A 19818-nucleotide genomic window follows, 5' to 3' on the forward strand; every position below is an offset into this window, starting at 1 on the left:
TTTATTGGCCTCTTCAAAAATACATAAGCAAATTAGAGGGCCGAAATAAAATGAAAGATACATTACAATTTTATTCTTTTAATTCTTCTGGTCGAATTTACAGCAAGATGAAATGTAAAATACATACCCCCTAAAATTATAATTAAAATTTTCTGTGCGAAATAATCATTTTCCTTCTATTGCTTTCTTCTCTTTCAGAATGATGCTGAATTTGTTATGCATCGCAAAAGCTTTAGTCTATATTCAGTAGTTTTAATCTTTTTGTGTTTTTTAAAGTCATTTTGTTTAGTTTTTTTTCTGTGGTGTGCTCTTTGCTGTATGAGCTGAAAGATAAGTCTCATTTTGACTTTGACTTGATTTAGAAAAGGATACGGTTTCAGCATTAGATCATAAAACAGCACTGTAATGATCATCTTACAGTGACTGCTACAGACCTTCTTTGTTTCCAGGGGTGCAGTTCAGTATTTAAAGACCTTTCTCCACACCAGCACAGAAAGAGATGACAGCCCGTGTCAGCGCCTCAGTGTTGTCCCCATGTTCTTGTGAGAGCAAAGCAGTAACATTAAAATTCCATTCATATTTTGATTGCACAAAATTGTGCCATCAATTTTACACCGTCTCATCAGAATATAAGTATTTTATTTTTGGGATGTTGTGCAATCAAGTAAAAAAAAAAAACTGCAAAGTTTTTGTAAATAGAGCACCAAAAGTGACACTGCATCTTTAAGAAACTGGAGTCTGACTGTGTTTTTGTCAAACAAAAGCAGCCAATTGGGAACATGCAATCTGAAACCAGAAGCCTGGCTCAGAGGGCCTCACACAGACCTCAGAGAGCAGGGACACACCCCGAGTACTCCTGATTCATACAGGCACGGAGCCACAGCCTGCTATCTAACCATTCACTGCAAGCCCATTTACAAAGGGAGGTAGCCAGTCTTCAATGGAGCCCAAAGGATCCGTTTGTTGAGACTTCTAAATGCATACTTTGAAAAAATAACAGTAAAACCAGAAACCTACAGGGAGACACAATTATATGTTAAAATAGAAATTGCATCCATAAAGATTTGTGTGGAGACACAGCCGTGTAGATGGAAGGTACAATGCCATTTCTTTGTATAAACAACTGGAAGGAATAGATACAGACCATGTGCTATTATTCTGCTTTAACTATCCTAAAACCAGTGACATATCAAGAATATAAATACAGTGATATAAGCTCGTGAGGAACAATGAACATATTCTACATCTGACCACATGCACCAGGTTCTGACACCTGTGCCAAGATGTTATACCGTTATTCTTAAATGACAGAAGAATTATTTTTCAAAACATCAATTTCACATTATTTAAAGTATATTGTTCATATTACATTTACTTGCAAGACTGTTTTTAAAAAAATGTCAAAACCAGACTTCTGGAATCATTTAGGTCCAATTTGTTAAATTGTAGTTCATCCATTTTCCCTTTTGTTAATCAGTTTTGATGTTTAGAGAGTCTACTAGGACATTTATGCTTATGTTGTTTAGGGTAGTTTTACTACAACAATAAAACAATGGTGATTATTAGAATACATTTCATTCAAATTTATATTTCTGTTATCACATGACTATTCATTGCAAAGAAGTGAGACCCGAGTTTGAGGTGACATAAAATTATTCGTCCATGACTCCATACTGACACAAGCAGACTGAATAAATAACTTACCATAGCTGTATTAATACCATTTACACGTTCAAAAGTTACTTCTTTGAAGAAACAACTCATAAAATAATTGGTACTTTTTCACCATCGTGGTGTGTGAAAACACGGTAGTTCCTTACTGACAATAGCAGGCGAGCAAACGAGGGATTATTCTAGAGGTGTGTGATGCCTTTCCTGCAATGAAGTTCCTCACACTCTATTCCGAGTGAATGCAGGTGACTCGGGGAGCCTGAGCTGATCCCAGAATTCCTCATTATCTGCCCAGCAGGGGGGATCAGGTCCGCTCGCTCCGTCTCGGAGCATGCTTGGCCCGATGAGACGAGCCCCAGAGGAGCACAGCACTGGGCCATCAGGGGCAAGCCAGGTCTGCTCATTATATCTAACTCATCCTTGGCATCTCTGCAAACCAAGTGCCACTTAGTTCCCACAGGAGGGGTCTGAGCTGGACCTCTGATGAGATGGCAGAGCAAACAGCAGAATGATGATAGGAACAGCTTTACATCAAAAGACATGTGGATGGAGGCATAAGATCCAATCGCCAAACTACGTAACATTTTGATTTGGGTCCTTAATGTATTGAGTCAATTTTAAAGGGAGACTTGAACTGAATGGTTTGATTACTGGTCCTGCAACTTTTTATTAGAAAACATTAGATGTAATATAATGACTATTACAAACTATTGATCTTTCCTAACGTCCCTACCAGAAAGGCACTAACAAATAGGACTAATGTTAATAAATATGCTGAAGTATTAGCATATTTGTCTACAGATGGCATAAAATCTGGTTTGCTTCTGCTCGACAGTAACTGGTAGATATTTGACAATGATATTTAGCTTGCTGGGAAGAGCAAATACATAACCCAATGAATAAACATAGAATTTGAGTGAAGCGTGTTGTGTCACTTATCATCTCTATTTCTAGGATAAATGAATGCAGCCGCGCACAGCAGGTAAATTATGCAAGTGTCGCATCTTGGGCCTTTGGCTAGGCAGCGGTGTCGTCCATTTTGAATTACTTTTTTTTTTAAAAGCATATTCTCCTAAGTAAACTGCGGCACTAGTGAAGCAGTAAATGCAGATGTAGTGTCTTCCAGTGCTGCCACAATTAGCCCCAGACAAAAGGCGCAGTGCCAGCCAACACTGGTCTCGGCACATTCGAAGCCCTTCAGGTAAACACCACAATAGGCTAAGAAGCAGAAATTAGAAATTGTTTTGTACTGCAACACGGTTGCTATAGTGACTGCTAATTAACTGCACTCTACCCCAGGATAACAAAGGGCTTAAGGGCACTCAGGGCAGCTCTTGTGATGAGCTCTGTGTATGGAACACTATGCCATCCCCAGAGTCTCTAAACTACAAAATACCTGTCTTCTTTTTGCCACCATTTACTTCAGATGCCATGAGAGGTTTTCTTTGGCACTGGGTGTGTTTTAAGGGCTGCAACCGCAGCTTGCATCACGATTGGAAAAATTCTTTGTCGTTTTATGTTAAAGACAGACAAACATATCAGAATGAAGGTTACATTCACTGGAGTCTTCAATGGCATCAAAATCACAATCAAATTAGTCAAAATATCTCCACGTATCACCATCTTTTGGCAAACGGTCATAATTACAAACTGTTGAATTTGTCTTTCCAAAAACAATGAAAAAGGTATTAGCTACTGTAGGCTACCTTATTTCAGTCAGGTAGCCTACAGTATGCAGCAACAGGTGATAAAAGTTTACCTTAAAACAACTCTGCATATGTTTTATTTATTTCTATAAATGCAGCCCAAAGTTCAACTTCATCTCTGTGGGCACAACATGAAATCAGGGCCATTTTTAGAAAGTGTTACCAAAGGTCTGCTAAATCAAACAAGGTAAAAAAAAAAAGTCAAGCCAAAACAGTCACTCTCAGTGATGTAAGAGAACAAGAATGTGGAACAAAATGTCCAAACTCATAACAACTCTAATTTCACTGACATTTTAAAAAAAGGTAATTTAGTGGAGCACTCTGATTCAGAACTGTCAGCAGCAGCGCCGTCATGTTTTACTAGCTCCTTTACACAATCTAAAGAGCTCAATGACAAATTGTCTTCAATTTTGAGCACATACTGGATTCTTTTAACAACGCTCCTCACACAAAACAGATTGTTTTTGTTATAACAGTAGACGGATATCTACTTGATGGAGGTTGGGAATAGGTTATATTTTCTGTTATAAGACTGCTACAAAAACGCAGCGATCGTTGCAAAGCTGAAATGACAAGCACTCAGTAGTTTGCAACACATTACAACCAAATTTTGATTTACAGAGACAGAGTACAATGGCATCATCAATAAAAAAATAAGTGCTCAAAAACATCCCCATTTTTTTTTTTTAATATAGGTATTATTTTTACCATTTTCATTTTGCGCTTCTTTCTCCTCACCCATCAATGTCTAAAAAACCCCCCAAAAAAAACCCACAATACTGGTGTACTGGTGCCTCTTATAGTCCTCATGCTGTAAGAAAGGGACACAGCCTGAGGCCACTGCTACTGGCGGGACATCTGTAACTAGATCCAGAGCACATCTGGTAGGACAAACCTCCGAACAACGATGCAGATGTCTCCTCAGCATAGACCACAAATAAAAAAAATGTCTTTCAGCTCATTTCAAAACACAAATGTTTTCTGAAACAAAAAGAGACACATCTGGCAGGGTATAATTATGTATGCGATTTAAATTGGATTATTTAAGTTGACGAGTTGCAATTATGTCAGAAAGGGCATGTGAATATTGTTAAAATTACACTAGTATTAAGCAGAAACATGCCCTCCTTTTAGGATTGTTTATTTGAAACTAGAATAAAATTAACCTGCTTTTATCCACAGCAGAAAGCCGGATTTATGGACAGCTACACTCTGTTTGGGTTGGAGAAGCTGGAGGAAAGGACAGTGGGGAGGGAGGTGTTGTCTGAGCTTACATCTTTGTAGTGGCCACTGAGAGGTCTCAATGCAACTCGTGAAATTTACATTTTGTTTGGCCGGAGGGGTCGCATGACAGCTGCAAGCTAATGCTCAGCGGGATTTTCTGCTTTCACTTCACACTGACAGGCTGAGAGACAGTCCAACACCACAAAAAGAAATATTCCCTCTTTCCATGACATCACCCAGCCAGAAACGGGGAAGGGGGAGTGGAGGGCGAAGCAAAGAGAGGGGGGTACAGCTGGTGGCAGCCATGGTACCATCTGCTTCTGGCTAATAGTTCATGTTGCTTTACTCATAAACTTGCACTCATGTGAACCATGTAGTTTGGCTGTATGGTCACCACTGAACCCTATTTTACTGAAAAGCACAGCTAAGGATCTAAGAACAATATTTGGAAAATACCAATGCTCCCCTTTTGGACATACATACAGACACTAGGTCTTAAGAGGAACACAAATGTGGTTGAATGTATAGTGTAAGTGTATAACCTTTCCTATGATCTAGAAACAACCTGACAAACAAACAAAAACAAAAAAATCTGGACATTTTTAAATTAATTTCTAGGACAAAAATGAGATAAAACCTTTCATAGCGGTAACCAGCAGATTTCATGCACATCTGATGGAGCCGATTCACTCTTAATGGTAAGCTTATGATGTTTTTGCCTCTAGCTTCAGACGAAGAGAAGATTGTCATGTTGATATTCTCAACCAGATTCCCAAAAAGGAAAGAAAAAACAGTCCAAAACACAAAGCCCATTTTTCTTAGATTAGAGAAAAACAGATGCTCTGAAGCTTAGTCTTAAAGTCACACACATCTGTACTTACCATACATCTTTCCCTCATCTGACAGGATGATCTTCCTGCGACCACATGGAGGATAGATGGCCAGGGCTTCCTGGAAGCTCTGCTCTATGTCAGGACTCCAGACCCCTTCGGCATCGTTGTCCACAGGCTTGTCCGCCGAGTCGCTCATCCGTTCCATGTCCTCGGCAGGGCTCTCGCTGCCGCTCCAGCTGCTCGGATCAATCTTGGCGGTTGGGCTCTCCAAGCTGAAGCCTGGAGCAGACTAGGGAGAGACCTGGAATTCCCAAACCAACACAGAAACCCAGTCATCATTAAACAAAGTACAGCAGAAGAGCTCTGTTAAAAACAGTGCACAGTACTAGTTAGTGTTAGTTTCTGGAAAAATAACAGAAAATCGAGTACAGACAGACAATCACAGTCATTCGACTAGAAGATGATTTCGATTTTTGGGAGATTTTAACTTGTACTTGCAATAACTATAGAGTAATCATAGCTTTAGAGTGTGATGATGGGCAGAAATCAAGTAGGCCAGCATCCAGCTTTCATTGTATACCAAAGAACTACTTAAAACAGTAAAAGATAAGGTTTTAATGTTATTAATTATGTAAACCGGTAGATCCTCAAAGTAATCCCATTTTGTGATAAATTTGATTTTCCTCATTTAATATAAATATCAAAAATCTACATTTTGTACATTCCTGGACTTTCTTTGACCTTTGGTGAATGAGTCTGAAGTTCAACTAAAAGTGTGGTATAAGAACTGTATAAGCAGCAGAGAGATGTATATCTCATGAGTTATACAATACATAATGAAAAAGTGTGATTTATTCTAAGTGTTTTTTTTATCATTCCAAATTTATTAGAAACTACAATATTTTAACTTCAAACAGTTTAAGGTTTTAAAGAACACCTTTATGCTTTATTTCTCGATCCCCCCCTTTTTTCTATTTTTTTATTTAACCTTAGCGCTATGATCCTAAACAACAGTGGCAGAGAATACTATTGATTAATGTACATGTGCAACTGGGTAAAAAATGCCGTGTGATAGCTGTCATTTAATTCATGTGGATTTGACATAGAACTCAAAGTAGGATTTAATGTATCAATACTCATGGATGAAAAATCCATACTTTGAGGGAAAAAAATATTGATAAATATCATAGAATCAATAAAATTACACAGCCCTACTCTCCTTTCACCCACAGCTTTCCCGACACACCTCAAATGTTTTATGTCCACCTCAACCATAGGTTCTTCTGCTTCTACATTTTGTCTTCAATCCAATCAGGAGATGCTGCTGCTCTCTTTCCCTCCCTCTTCCACTTGTCTGTCAGGTGAAGAGGCAGCTGGAAAGACTAAACTGAAACAAGACTGCAGGGCCAGATGGTGTCAATGCCAGACAGAGTCTTGACAGCCTGTGCAGAGCAGCTCTGTGGGATTCTGCAGCACCTCTTCAACCTCAGTTTGACCCAGGAGAAGGCTCCAGTTTTGTGGAAGACATCCTGCCTTGCTCCGGACCACAGAAAGCTCACTCATTTATCCACAATGACTACAGACATGTTGCCCTGACATCCCATATTATGATGATCCTGCAGAGACTCCTGTTGGCCCACTTGAGTAAGCAAACAGGCACATATCAGGAGCCTCTGCAGTTTTATTGCCATGGAGTTAGAATTAAAGATGCAATCACACACACCTGCTTCAATAAATCCAATGAAATTTTGACAAAGCAGGGAGCACAGTGAGGATCACGTTGTTTGATTTCTCCGGTGTATTTAACACAATTCAACTTGATTTGCATTTTCAAAACCTCCACAGGTGGAAGTCACAGGTGGAGGCCTCAACCTGGCACACATACCACACTAAAGGGTCTAAAGGGTCATGAGTCTGACCAAGTGGTCAGCAGCACAGGAGCACCACAGGAAACTGTACTCTCACCTCAGATATCCAGCACAAGACGCAGTCCTGACATCTGCAGAAATACTCAGACTCTAGAATCTTAGTAAGTCATTGACTTTTGTCAACTGACATTACAAACTGAATTTGACCGTATTGTCATATAATTAGGATCAAACTGGGATGTATGCAGAGCAGCCGCCCCGTATACAGAGGCCGTTAGTCCTCTGTGTATGGTTTAACTGGCCACTTACCCATTTCCTGTCTGATCTGCTGCAATTAAAGGCCACTGTTAAAGAAAAACATTTGAAAAATTTGAAATGTATGTAGTAAACGCAAATCTGCCTATATATGGTAATTGAAATATCTTAAACTGATTTGATTACATATTTATCAAAGGGGCTTGTTTGTGCTGAGATGAAATTCGCTCTGAATTGTCATAATTTAAATAAACCAGATTCAATCCACCATCATCGTTTTAAAAGCATATAGGAGCCATGCTATGTGGATTTCATAAACCAGAGTGGGTCCAGACTTTCACTCCAGAAACCATTGCTTTACACCAGATTGGATTATGTGTGAATAAATAATTGGTACAAACTTTTCAAAATACAGGTCTTCGACATAAATAAAGAAAAATGTCATTCCCTTGAAGGCAAGTTTTCTAAACCTACTCCAGGTAACAAGTTCTTGGGTATTAATGAATTAATTTACTTGTAATTGACCAGTCACTCTCAAGGGATTACTGGCTGCATCATCCACACTTGTTAACCCTGCAATTTCCAAATCAATGTAGCCGTCTTTACTATATTTGTTTCCACTTCATATGGACTGTGCAAACTGAAATGTTATTTAGCCTTCTCATCTATTTTTTCAGCTAAACATACAACATAGAAGATTGCATATTGGGCTGTGAGCTCAGTTAAACATCTGGAGTGCAGAGACTGATTGATTTAGCTATTAACATCTAGGAAAATCTCACAATGTTATTATAATGTGTTCTGATTTTATCACCACAAATTGTATAATGCATAAGAAATACTTCATTAAAAATATTACTGCTCTGGCTGTCAACCAGTTACTGCCCGTTAAAAAAAAATACTTCGATTTAGTCCATTTGATATCAATGCACTGATATCAGTTTCAGTTCTTAATCTTCCCTGTTTTCCAGACAACTGCTTCCTCCCAAAGCAAGATCCTACTGAAGCAGTGCAAACTGTCAGGAAGCAGGAATAGTAGCATATGTTTCTTCCAACATGTCAGTGGATGAGGGGGAAGGGGGGATGGGAGCAAGCTGTTGAGGGGGAAAAAAACCTCCCAGAGAGCAGAGGGAGCTTTTACTGAATTCCGTTTTTGTGTGGTGTCTGCTGACGCTGCAGAACTAACAAACTGATGAGGGAGGGGAAACATTCCCATTTCAACCACTAAAAGCCAGGGACTTTTTCTAGATCTCTGCCTTTCATCCAAAAAAACAAAATCATGAACTGAGCTTCTAATCAAATCCAGCTTCCATTTTAGAGCAACGTCTGAATTAAAAAAGGACATTTGTATGCACTATAGCCCAAAATAAAAATATCACTTAAGTGCTTAAAGAAACTTTTTGGAAAAAGATTTTCCACCTTAAGTAAGGATAAACTAAGTTTCATATCCTATGTCATTGGTAAGATTAATGTATTGGACTGTTATTCTCACATGGAATAGCTTTTCTTTCTATAAATGAAAAAAACAGGTAGGGAGAGTCACTTCAGGCTGCCAGTTCACTGAAGAGGTGCAGGAGACATACAGCTAAACTCTCATGTTCACCTCGGATTTTTAAATGTTTAAACAGTCTTTGCATATTTGAATTTGAAATACTTGAATACTCCACTTCAATATCTTGAAAAATAGCAATTAGCCTTGTATAGGTGGAAACACTGGAACGCATTCCTGAAAACGTGAATGGCTTTCTGGGAGCATGTGAATTGTATGAGAGGTTTTGGGAGGATTAAAAATTAATACAAATGTTTTAACAAAACAAATATTTCTGAAAGAGGTGCAAGGTAAAGGAAAATGGCCAAACCACCGCACTGAACATGTAGTTTTTGCTTCTCTTTGCGGTACGTTTACTTTTATTAGTGCAATAAGATCTGTCCTTATTAGCAATACAACTTTAAAATCCCAACTTACTGAAAAATAGTTTTAAACGGATATAATCGATTCCAATGTCTCAAATTTACTGTTGATATTTTTTTTTTTAAAAGAAACCATTTTAAAATTTTGTTGCCATTGATGTGTGGCTTTTGCCCTTGGATCAATGGAAATGTAAGAAGTCAAGTGGTTATTTGAAGAAGATGGCTTCTGTTTTAGCCACATTTTTTTTAATATTGAAACTTAAACAGCGGGATATAAGCTACAGGTTCACTTTGCAGTTGCCGTTTTTCTCCCATTTCTAGGTCAGTAGTTTGCTTTTACATTGCTTAACACTATAACAGTTCAATGCAGTATCAACAGATAACCACAATCGCAACATGACTCTCAGCATGGTCTTAATGGTTTCAGAAGAGTTAACCAACATTTTTTATTGTTTTCAATTAATGAAACATCTATTAATGGTACGGTAATGTATAAAACACATTTCTTACAATAAACTAAGAGCAAAAAAAACTGCATTTACGTGATCAACAACATGTTGGTTGGGGTTTGCTGACACTGCGGCTGCTTTGTTTACCTGCAAGGTAATGCTTGTTGATTTGTTGTCCAAACTTAGACACAATATAGGCAAAAATTGCCCAAAACATATATTTTTTCTTCTCCATTAACTAAATTTGAAGCATCTGCATCAACAAGATGCTTCTGCTGTGTTAAACACGTGAATAACCTAGCAATTTTCAATAGGAACGGTCTCTTAGAGCTGCAGAATCTGCAGGCTAATTACGTCTGTCAAAGGAAGGTATGAATGTCACCCATAGAAACACTTGCAGCTTAAAAAATAATTGCATACTTCTGTCTTTGCAGGCTGCACACCATAGAAATGGCCTTATTTGTAAGATGCGGTGGCAAAAGACGGCACGCAATGTGAGAACTGAATGCGGTAGCTAAGCAGAGTAGTAGGTGTGACATGGAATTATAGGAAATTACACTTACTGTGAGATTACATAAACCACTCACCAAGCTGGAATCCAGCTCCTTAAATTAAGAGAAGCCATTTCACCCATCAGACAGATCAGGGTAATGAAATAGCAGATGAGAGGTCTCAAATGTAATTTTCCATGTGGAGTTCTTTTGTGCCGTTATCTCAGAGGGTGCAATAATGATTCTGTGAATGACTTTTGTGCACCCCATAATGGCCCACACAAGCTAAGGCCACAATGTGCAAAACTGTAATTACCGTGTGATTTCAAAACTCGACATTTTTAACATGTTGTAAAGCCATATCCTGGCCTCTGCATAATTATGACAGCAATGTCAGATTTATTCCCCTTTCATGAAAGTAACTAACTATGAACATTAACAGTGACAAAGTGTTAAAATTCCACTTTTTATCACTGAAAAAGAAAAAAAAACAAAAAAAACAAATGAATTACCTTGAGAATCGCATGTTTATGGAATGCAACCTTTTTCAGTAGATCTTTGAGGACCTTCAGATGTGGTTCAATGGACAAATAAAGTAAAGAGCAAAATACTCTAAATTCTTACAAAATGAAAGTTGAGGCATCCAACAGCTGTCGAATACCGATTCAAATCACATACAGAAAATATAAAGCAAAAAACATTTTTCAAAGAAGTTTTTGAAAGAAAAAATTATTGCGTGATCACAGACAATCCCAAAAACGACTTTGCACTAACACCTTCCTCTGTACTAGAGATTCCTTAAAATAGTTTTGCAAATAATGCCCAAAAGTCCAGCAGATGCTAGAAAGCTGACCTATGCCGCCTTTGTTATTGACAACAGCCTGGTGCTTATTTCATGCCTCTTTGAACTGGCAGGCGTAAGTGCCAGGAGTCTGTCTGATATCATCTTTCTCAAACATGAGGCCTGTATCCAACTACCCAGCAACCATCAGGCCACCGCAGGATCAATCTTTGCTTTAGATTGATTAACAGGTTCTGTCAAAGCAGCCCCTCTACCTGTCTCAGTCTCAGGAACGATAACAACAAGATGTAGACAACAGAGAGACACTAGCAGTCCAGCAAACAGGTGCAAGTAAGTCTTTAACGCTGAACAACAGCAGAAAGATTGACTATAAATCTGCAATGACAAAATCTTCCCCTTTGAAGACACAACCCCGCTCTGCCAGTAATATTAGACTATAAAAAAAAGGGGGACAATTTACCATTCAAACATAAATGGAATCTAGCTCAGGGGGCATTTGCCTATCAAAAATGTGCAGTGCATTCCAGGCGGCGTGAGTCCATGTCACAGCGGCGTGGAGTGTGAGCGGAACACATAAAGCTCAGGAAATTAAAGCTGTAAATAAAGGTCTCTGTCAGATAAAGGATCTCCTGACAGTTATGAGAGCAAAGCAGGCCGAGGGCTGGCTGCTGGCTCGTTCAGGCCGCGTGCGGACAAGCACGACAAAAACAAATCATAGTGATGAGCGTGAAGGCCACCATTTGCATTTGTTGCTGCCTTTCTTCTCTTTCTTTCTTTCTGCTTCCACAACCACCACAACCATCATTTATCCCCTCTTATCTTTCTTTTGTTGTTATTTTCCATAAGCCAAGTTGTTGTTTTTATTCCGCCGTACTACAAACTCTTCTGCTGTAGTTGGGTCATTAAGATTTTGATTAGTATTTTGAATTTTACTAAATCCTGTTAATGTATAAACTAATTGTTTATTCTATGGCTGAGACAGGGACACCAGTAGGTGTAATAAAATTTAATGTTCCTCAAGTTTTTTCCGAAGGTCATCAGTAGTAATTGAGTAATGAATATAGATGCAGCAATTGATTGGCTAAAGATCAGAATCTGAGAATTTCCTCTTAAAGATTTTAGTTTATTTTTTTATTTTTTTCTAAATTCAGTGAATGTATTAAAACTAAAGTCTCACATTATTTTTATGGTTAAACTAACAACAAGAGCTTTGAGGCACATTCACTATGTTTAACCTAAAAACTGGTGTTAACCAGGAAAAAGCCGATTGGTGTTGCTCTAAGGCATCTCATTTCATAATGACAGAATAAATAATAAGACTTTAGAGATTTGTTCTGTTTAAGGCTACTACATTTTTACCTTTAATAAAACTTACTAAACTTAAGTATGTATTTGTTACTGTCCCATTCCCTTAGTATGAGTTGATTTTGCAACATGATCAAACATGTTGGAAAACCTCAGGTTATGTTTGTGTTTATTCCTGTTTGCAAGATTACACATCATTAGGATCCTAATATTTGACTAATCAAATGAGAGAGTTCCTGAAAGTTAATAAAAAGACCACTTTTTATTTAACAATATGCCAATAATAAACCAGTGACTGGTTTAGAAAAAGGATGGCAGCAATTAGATATTTGAAATTAATTTTCCCAGAAGAAAGTAGTATGCTTAAAATGTGGAAAATTAGTACTTTTAAGACTATATATTTGCCCTAGATGCCATACAAAAATTATGATGCTGACAATATAAATCTAAGACCCTTGTTGAAATGTTTAAAAATATTAGCCAATTTGCCAAACCAAACAGCAAAAAAAGAAGATTTGGATGTTGGATGGCAGCTCCCAGCTGCAGAGTGCTGGAACAGACCACAAACTAATAAACCAGACAAAGTCATCATAATCTTTTTTAGAAGCCTTCATTCAGCTCTGTCAGTGCCTTTCACTGGACCTAGGACAACTTCGGGGCACAAAAGAACCTCTCTGATCCGTGTTAGCCATGATAACAGAACAGCTGTCACTGATAAAATCTCGCACAAAAATTTGACCCAAGCAGTGACTGGGAGTATAGCTGTTGTGCGACAAAGATTATTCATAGACAAAAAGCTGCAAAAAATAAAATAAAATACACAGTTTCCATAAATGAAGCAACTGGATGCCTTTTTTTTCCCTTTCACTCACAAGAAGCTGCGCATCGCTGCCGCCTCTCTGGTCAGCACTTAGAAAGGAAGTTGTTGAAGCCCAGATTTCCTGCTTTCATTGCGGCTAAAAGCTAGAAGTGTTTGTAGTGGTTTCAGAAACTGACTCATAAAATTATTCATGGAGTACATATTGTTTTTTGTGTGTGTGATGAGGAGGAAGCTCAGTTATTTGTCTTTTTAAAAAACTGTAATAACAGAAGGGGAAGCACATATCTATCATTTAAAAGGTTTTGAAACACTAGAGACCAAATGAGGGATCATGGAACCAAAATTCTCTTGCACACAGCAAATGATTAAGGCCACCACATTGTAAACAGTGTAGAGTGGGTTACATTGGGTTGACTTCAAACAATAAGGGTGGATCAGTCATTTGATGATTTATTTAAAGCAACACAAGAAAGTTGGTAAATTTGAGACGCCCATGAACAGTGGAACTAAAAACACCAACAATCGCCTACTTATATAAGGCTTTCTATTAGTGGTGCACCAATCGAGGTTTGGTGGGCCAAGAACGATTTCCAATCTTCTTTGAGGTTTGAACTGCCATTTCTAATTTTGGCCAATTTCACTGAAATTAAATTTTTTTTAAAAAGGGGACACATACAAACTCATAAACACCCTTCTTTCTTTTATTTTAATTCAACAATTAAAGAAAAAAAAAAACTAGCTGCAGGTTCCTGTATATATTTGCTTTAAAAATTATTCCCACTGTGAATTTATCTAACTATGAATGGCAAAATGTTGTTTTGTTTATAACTGTGGGGGAAATTACAGCAATAATAATTATGATTATTTGTGAAAACAGCCAAATCTAATCTGCAGAGGAGGATAGTTTGGAATGTGATTTCTGATGTGTGAATCAGTTTTTAACAATCGGTTCATTAGAGCGTAAATTATCATCATCTGAACCTAAGACTGAATGCTATTATTGTGTGCTGTTCATCTACCGAATTTACCTGGTGTACTGAATTGGTCTATCTTATAATACTTATATAAAATTATAGTTAGTTTATGATGTTTTATATGTTTGTATTATTTGTGTGAATGTAGCTCTGACTGTATGCAGAGACAAAAGTGTGTGAATTTTTTATTTCTCTTTATTTAGCTTTAATCATTACCACAGTGCAAAAAGGCAAGTTATCTAGAATGAATCCATTCTACATAATGCACTCATTCTAAATGACACATGTCTGGTTCCTTTTCACGTCAAGAAAATTGAAAACATCTCTCGTCAAAACAGAAAAATAAATCCTGGCCTTGTCTAGAAAAGCACACAAAGGGCCTAAATGAGAGTTTAGTACATTCGTTACTTTTTGCAGCTAAAGTTTTAATTGTACCAAGCAGAAGCTGTAAATCTTAAAGGCGTTTTGTGTTTATTAGCCTCCATGTCAAGACAGAACAAAAACAAACAAAACCACATAATTATTTGAACATTGCTTACCAGGTAAACAGCTACAAGATTGGCTACCATTTTGATGATCTCGTCTTTCTTTTGCTGTTACTAATTAACATTTTTTCCCAGATTTTTTCCTTCGACTTTCTTCTTTTTTCCCCTCCTTTTTCTGATATGGTTAACTTGCGGAACGCAGCTTCACTAAATCTGTTATGGTGTGTGTTGAGAATGTCTTTTTTTTTTTTTTTTTCAGACAGCATTAAGTTTTTCAAATAGATTATTATGTTCTTCACCTAAAGTTGCTTTAAAAATTTCTTTCAGGATTGTCAAGATAAACAATAGTGATCTGGTTGTTGGAAACTTCTTTAACACAAGAAAGACTTAACTTGCTTAATTTAAACAACTATTTCCATCTTAGTATACCTAAATATGACGTTCTACACAGTAAAGCACAACGAGCAAAATGGGTGAGTAGTATTCCAACTGAGGTAGTTGACAGGGTCAAAGTGCATGTAGTAGCTGGCATTCATTTTATGGCAGCATTACTTAGATGACGTCAGTGGCTCTGAGCCAGTTTTTCCTTTTAAGGACCACTCTCCATGGGCCTCAGCAGTCCCTGCTGAAACTATTGAGCAGCAGCGCGTACTTTGAAATTCCCTTTCTAGATCAGGTTTACCTCAGGGCACACACATTCTGGACGCCTGCAGAAGAGCAGCTCTTCTACCATGACAGGGGGAAACTGATGCATTGATGTGATTCAGCCACCGGCACCCCATCCGATCACACATTTAATAACTGTATCGTTATTCACACTAACACAGACGAGCTCTTTCATGAGAATCATAATATTGAGCATTATTTCAGTTCCAATTTAGACACAGTTTTACATTATAATTATATAAGGACTAAGTCTGAAGTTACAAATCAAGTTTATAACGGGCAGAGACTCTCAAATCCTCCACACAAAAACAAACTATGCTAAAGCTGCAAAAAGGTACCATTAGTGTACGACGTTATGTGCCAAGCAATGACAGTGTTCTGAACACTGTTTTTCAGGACATCACCTGCAAAACACACAAAATAAAAACTTGAAGTGATTCTGCACCTACCTTTTCCACTGTAGTTTTATTTAAGAAATATAACAAAGTGGAAACTATGCACACAGATCAGCTGCATCCTCACTGCCAGACCACAACACCATTCATTCACATTGATCCATCAGGGGGGTAAGAAGTGAAGAAATTAGCAAAAGCACACGGGCACATAGCTGCAGCCTCTATTCCATCAGAGAGGAGCTTCGAAAGGACGGACTTTTATTCACAGCCAGGCTTCATGCCAGCCACGCAGAAAGATATTCTATGATTATCAGTTTTGTGAGTATTGTAATCTCCAATATATGGTTTAGTCATGAAGGTAGTGTCAATCATTTTTTAATTAATAAAAGTGCATCAAATGATCATATGTATGTATATGTTTTAATTTAATAATCGTCTTCTGTCAATATTCAATGCAAAGACAACGAGATTTGCAGTCAAGGAAGAAAAAAAACCAGAAATAAAACAAAATTGCCAGAGTAAATTACATCTTTGAAAAAAAAAGTGCTACAAAATAGTTATCTGATACAACTTCTGACCAAAATGCTGTTCTTAACAAGAGAAAGAAAGAGGTCTCACTTGGCTCCAAGAAGTAACACAATCCACTTTGTGCTTCACAAAAGCGCATTATTCTGTCCACACTTCATCACAGATAGACTACACTGTGCAGCTCTGCCCTCTGACCCGGACGACGCAGCGAGAAGAAAGCCAACCTGAACAATGAGGATGTATGTCCCTCAGCTCGAACCCTTCTCATTCAGAAATGTATCTGGATCTGCCTCCATGGACAATTATCCAACACGAAATTCAAAATATACATTTTAAGTATACTTTTATTCATGCATATTTGCCTAAATATTCTATTCTATGCTACGTTCTCCTGGTCATGCTTTAAGTGCATTAAAGTAGACCAAAAAATAAGTTTCAGAGTTTTTTGCTGCTCTTTTTTTTTTTTTTTTTTTTTGGTCTAAGTTTCTGAGTTGAAGTCCACAGCCAATGCAGGCACAATAAGCTATTCTTGTACAAATGTTATGCAGGCTTCCCTCTAACAGGTCCACCGGTTGTATAATATAAAATAAAACAAAGCCATTGTTTTTTTTCCCCCTTCTTCTTAGTAAGCTGATTTACTGTGACATGTCTATGGTTACACCTGACAGCAGTCAAACTGATTTCCAAACACTAATTGCAAGAATTTAGTGTTCTTTATCAGATTTTTTTTTAAAAGTTGCAAAAGTCTGACAGGTTCAGAGCATACCATTTAGTCTTTTGCAACTGTTCCTAATTTTCATGTAAACATGTTTGCAACCTAAATTAAGTATTTAAAAACAGAGCTGACAAGTGACCAAATAGATTTGCGTGATTTGATGCATCATTCTCACCTGAACTAATAATCTATAAAAACAACTTGACTGAATCACATCAGGTTATCAGAGCTGTGTCGGCAACAAAGGCAGAACAGATAAAGTGTGAAATCCAAAAATATGTAAGAACTCAAAAACTACCTGCCCATATTGAAAATCTTATCTAGTTTTTATGTCTGTATACATCTGCATGATTTATCCACTGATGTGTTACATCTCTTAGGCTGTTGCAGAAAATGTACAGAATCCATTTTTTTTAAATGCATGTTCTTTAGTTTGCTTAGAGTTAGAGTCTTCTCAATAAAGTTAAGGGCAAAGGGCATGTGCTAAAAATTGTATGTAAAGCCTGGAAAAGTATTATTCGTAACATCACTACCATACGCTTATGTATTTTGTACAACAAACCAATACACAGTAGCGCATATAACTGTTCCCCTTCCAGCTGGACAGCGATCCTAAATATATAAATCAAAATCACAATGAAATAGCTTACATCAAAGCCTATTTGTGTCAGAATGGCCCAGTCAAAGTCCAGACCTAAATACAATTGCTAATCTGACAGCTGTTCCCAGATGCTCCCCATCCGATCTAAATGACGTTGAACTGAGGTAAAGAAAGATAGGCAAAATATTAATTCCTAGATTTTCAAAGCTGGTGGAGACGTACTGCAAAATACATGCAGCTGTAATGACAGTGAGACGTTGTACACATTATCTATTCAGAAGAGCTTTTTTTTTAGTTGCAAAAAAAAAAATATTGAAAAACATATTGTTTCCCTTCTACTTCACAGTTTAGTACAACGTTAAGTTGGCCTATCACACAAAACATATTCCGGTTTGTGGCTGTCACCTGGCATAATGTGAAAAAGCTCAAGGAGTAAAATAGCTTTGCAAGGCACAATTTTGTATGCATGTATTTGTGTTATAATTTGATAACGCGCAACGTTTTGCTTTCCTCCAAGATTGTTTTAATATTAAGCATTTCCCAAAAGTCAGAGAAAATAATGAGGTACAAAAACTGAAAAATTATAATTGCACCACTGTAATAATACAAAAAGAGTAGCTAATAAAAGCTGAGCTCCATTAAAAAAGTATTTCTTTACTAAGGAGAAAAGTTTTCCCCGGAGTCCAATGTAAGTGGATGAAATCAGTGTAACGGAGCTGGATTGCAGCTGGACAGGGAGGGGGGCACTCTAGTTTTAGCTGAGCAGGCATTTCCCAAAGCAGAGAAAGGAAAAGGACAACAGTGAAGGAAACCCCAGATTAAAGCGCTATAAACTCCATACAGTCTGGTCTCAGTTCAAATAAGTCGGCACAGGGCGTTTTATAGCTTCAATAAAAGGAATAGTCGGTTGTAAAAAGGAGGGAGTTGCTGATAAATTTAGTTAAATTTTCTCCCATTAACAATAAACAGGAAAAATCTCGAGAGATCCCATTTTACTACGGTTTCAGAATATTAAAAAAGGGTCACAGAATGTGCAAAGCTGTTAAACTCAGTTGCCCTGTTCAGACAAACAGGACAGATTTGATATGAAACAATAAGGAGTTTTTTCCCCACTGTTCAGTCGGTTTTGTTACTTGCAGTAACAACATGGAGAGCAACACACGGGCGGTTGAGAGATAAATCACAAGCAAGCGTTCAAAAAAACACACACACACACACACACACGCAAACAAAACAAACAAAAAAAAGCGATACTTACACGGGTAAAACTTCGATGGCGATTTTAAAACAGCGCCGTCAGCCGAGCTGAAGCAACAAGTCTCCCCGCCGTGTTTCTTTCTTTCTCCGAGGTGGTCCGAAAATGCTCCCACAACTCCCGGCCGAGCCAACTACGGAGAGGAAAACAGCAACGTTTTCAACCGTCATCTTGTCCCAAAAAAAAAAAAAAGCTTCAATTCTTCTTGTGTATTTATTTTTATTCGCCCTTAATCCAAAAGCGAGTTTTCCCTGCAGCCTGACATGGGTCAAACGCCACCAGAGGCTTTTATATGGGGCGTAGGATCAGGGCTTCTTTTCAAAAAATGTGAAAAATGTCAAAGATTTTCGCTGCCGTGTCAAAGCCGTGGGCTTACAGCAGAGTGTTTAAAGTGAGCACCCTGTTGCAACAGCGGCCATCTATCCCCACCGAGGAAACAAACGACCAAACCTTACTTCACCACATGGGATATTTCCTAAATACCTGCATAGCATAACATTTTTAATACATTGTGCAGTCACTCTAAGACACCTAAACTAACCCTCGGGAGCAGAAGTCTACAACCAGTTTGCATACCTGCAACTACAAATGAAACTTACCTCGTTATTGATATCTCATTTACAAATGTCCCTTTCTTTTGCTAATGTGATGTTAGTGGGTATTTTGAATACTATGTCAAGTTATTCTAGTGTTTCTGGGCCGGCCAGGAAAGGTGTAGGTGAATCGCTTCGCGCACTGACAGAGATGCGAAGAATGTTCGGAATGAGAGCAGGAATGAAATGAACGCAGGGAGCGAGTTTGCGCCGGGGCGGAGCGAGAGGTGGCGTCATCCCGGGCCCAGCGGCCAGCAGCCAGCCCGGGCAG

The 19818-nt window shown here is 38.0% G+C and overlaps 1 protein-coding gene across 6 annotated transcripts in view; it reads right to left on the reverse strand.

The window, feature by feature from the left end:
* tead1b (TEA domain family member 1b) overlaps positions 1-19818 on the reverse strand; it is a 49237-nt gene extending 29419 nt beyond the window's left edge. For 5 of the 6 annotated variants that reach the window (XM_008405300.2, XM_008405298.2, XM_008405299.2 and 2 more), the window contains exons 1-3: positions 19554-19817; positions 18958-19087; positions 5483-5735 (exon numbers count right to left, since the gene is read on the reverse strand). In XM_008405300.2, the coding sequence (XP_008403522.1) occupies positions 5483-5639 (157 nt within the window). In that variant the 5' untranslated portion in view covers positions 5640-5735; positions 18958-19087; positions 19554-19817. Of the gene's footprint in view, positions 1-5482; positions 5736-18957; positions 19088-19553 lie in introns of all 6 variants that reach the window. The other variant, XM_017304151.1, reaches the window with a different exon arrangement.

The sequence above is a fragment of the Poecilia reticulata genome, linkage group LG3 (genome assembly GCF_000633615.1).
Source record: "Poecilia reticulata strain Guanapo linkage group LG3, Guppy_female_1.0+MT, whole genome shotgun sequence".
Lineage (NCBI taxonomy): Eukaryota > Metazoa > Chordata > Actinopteri > Cyprinodontiformes > Poeciliidae > Poecilia > Poecilia reticulata.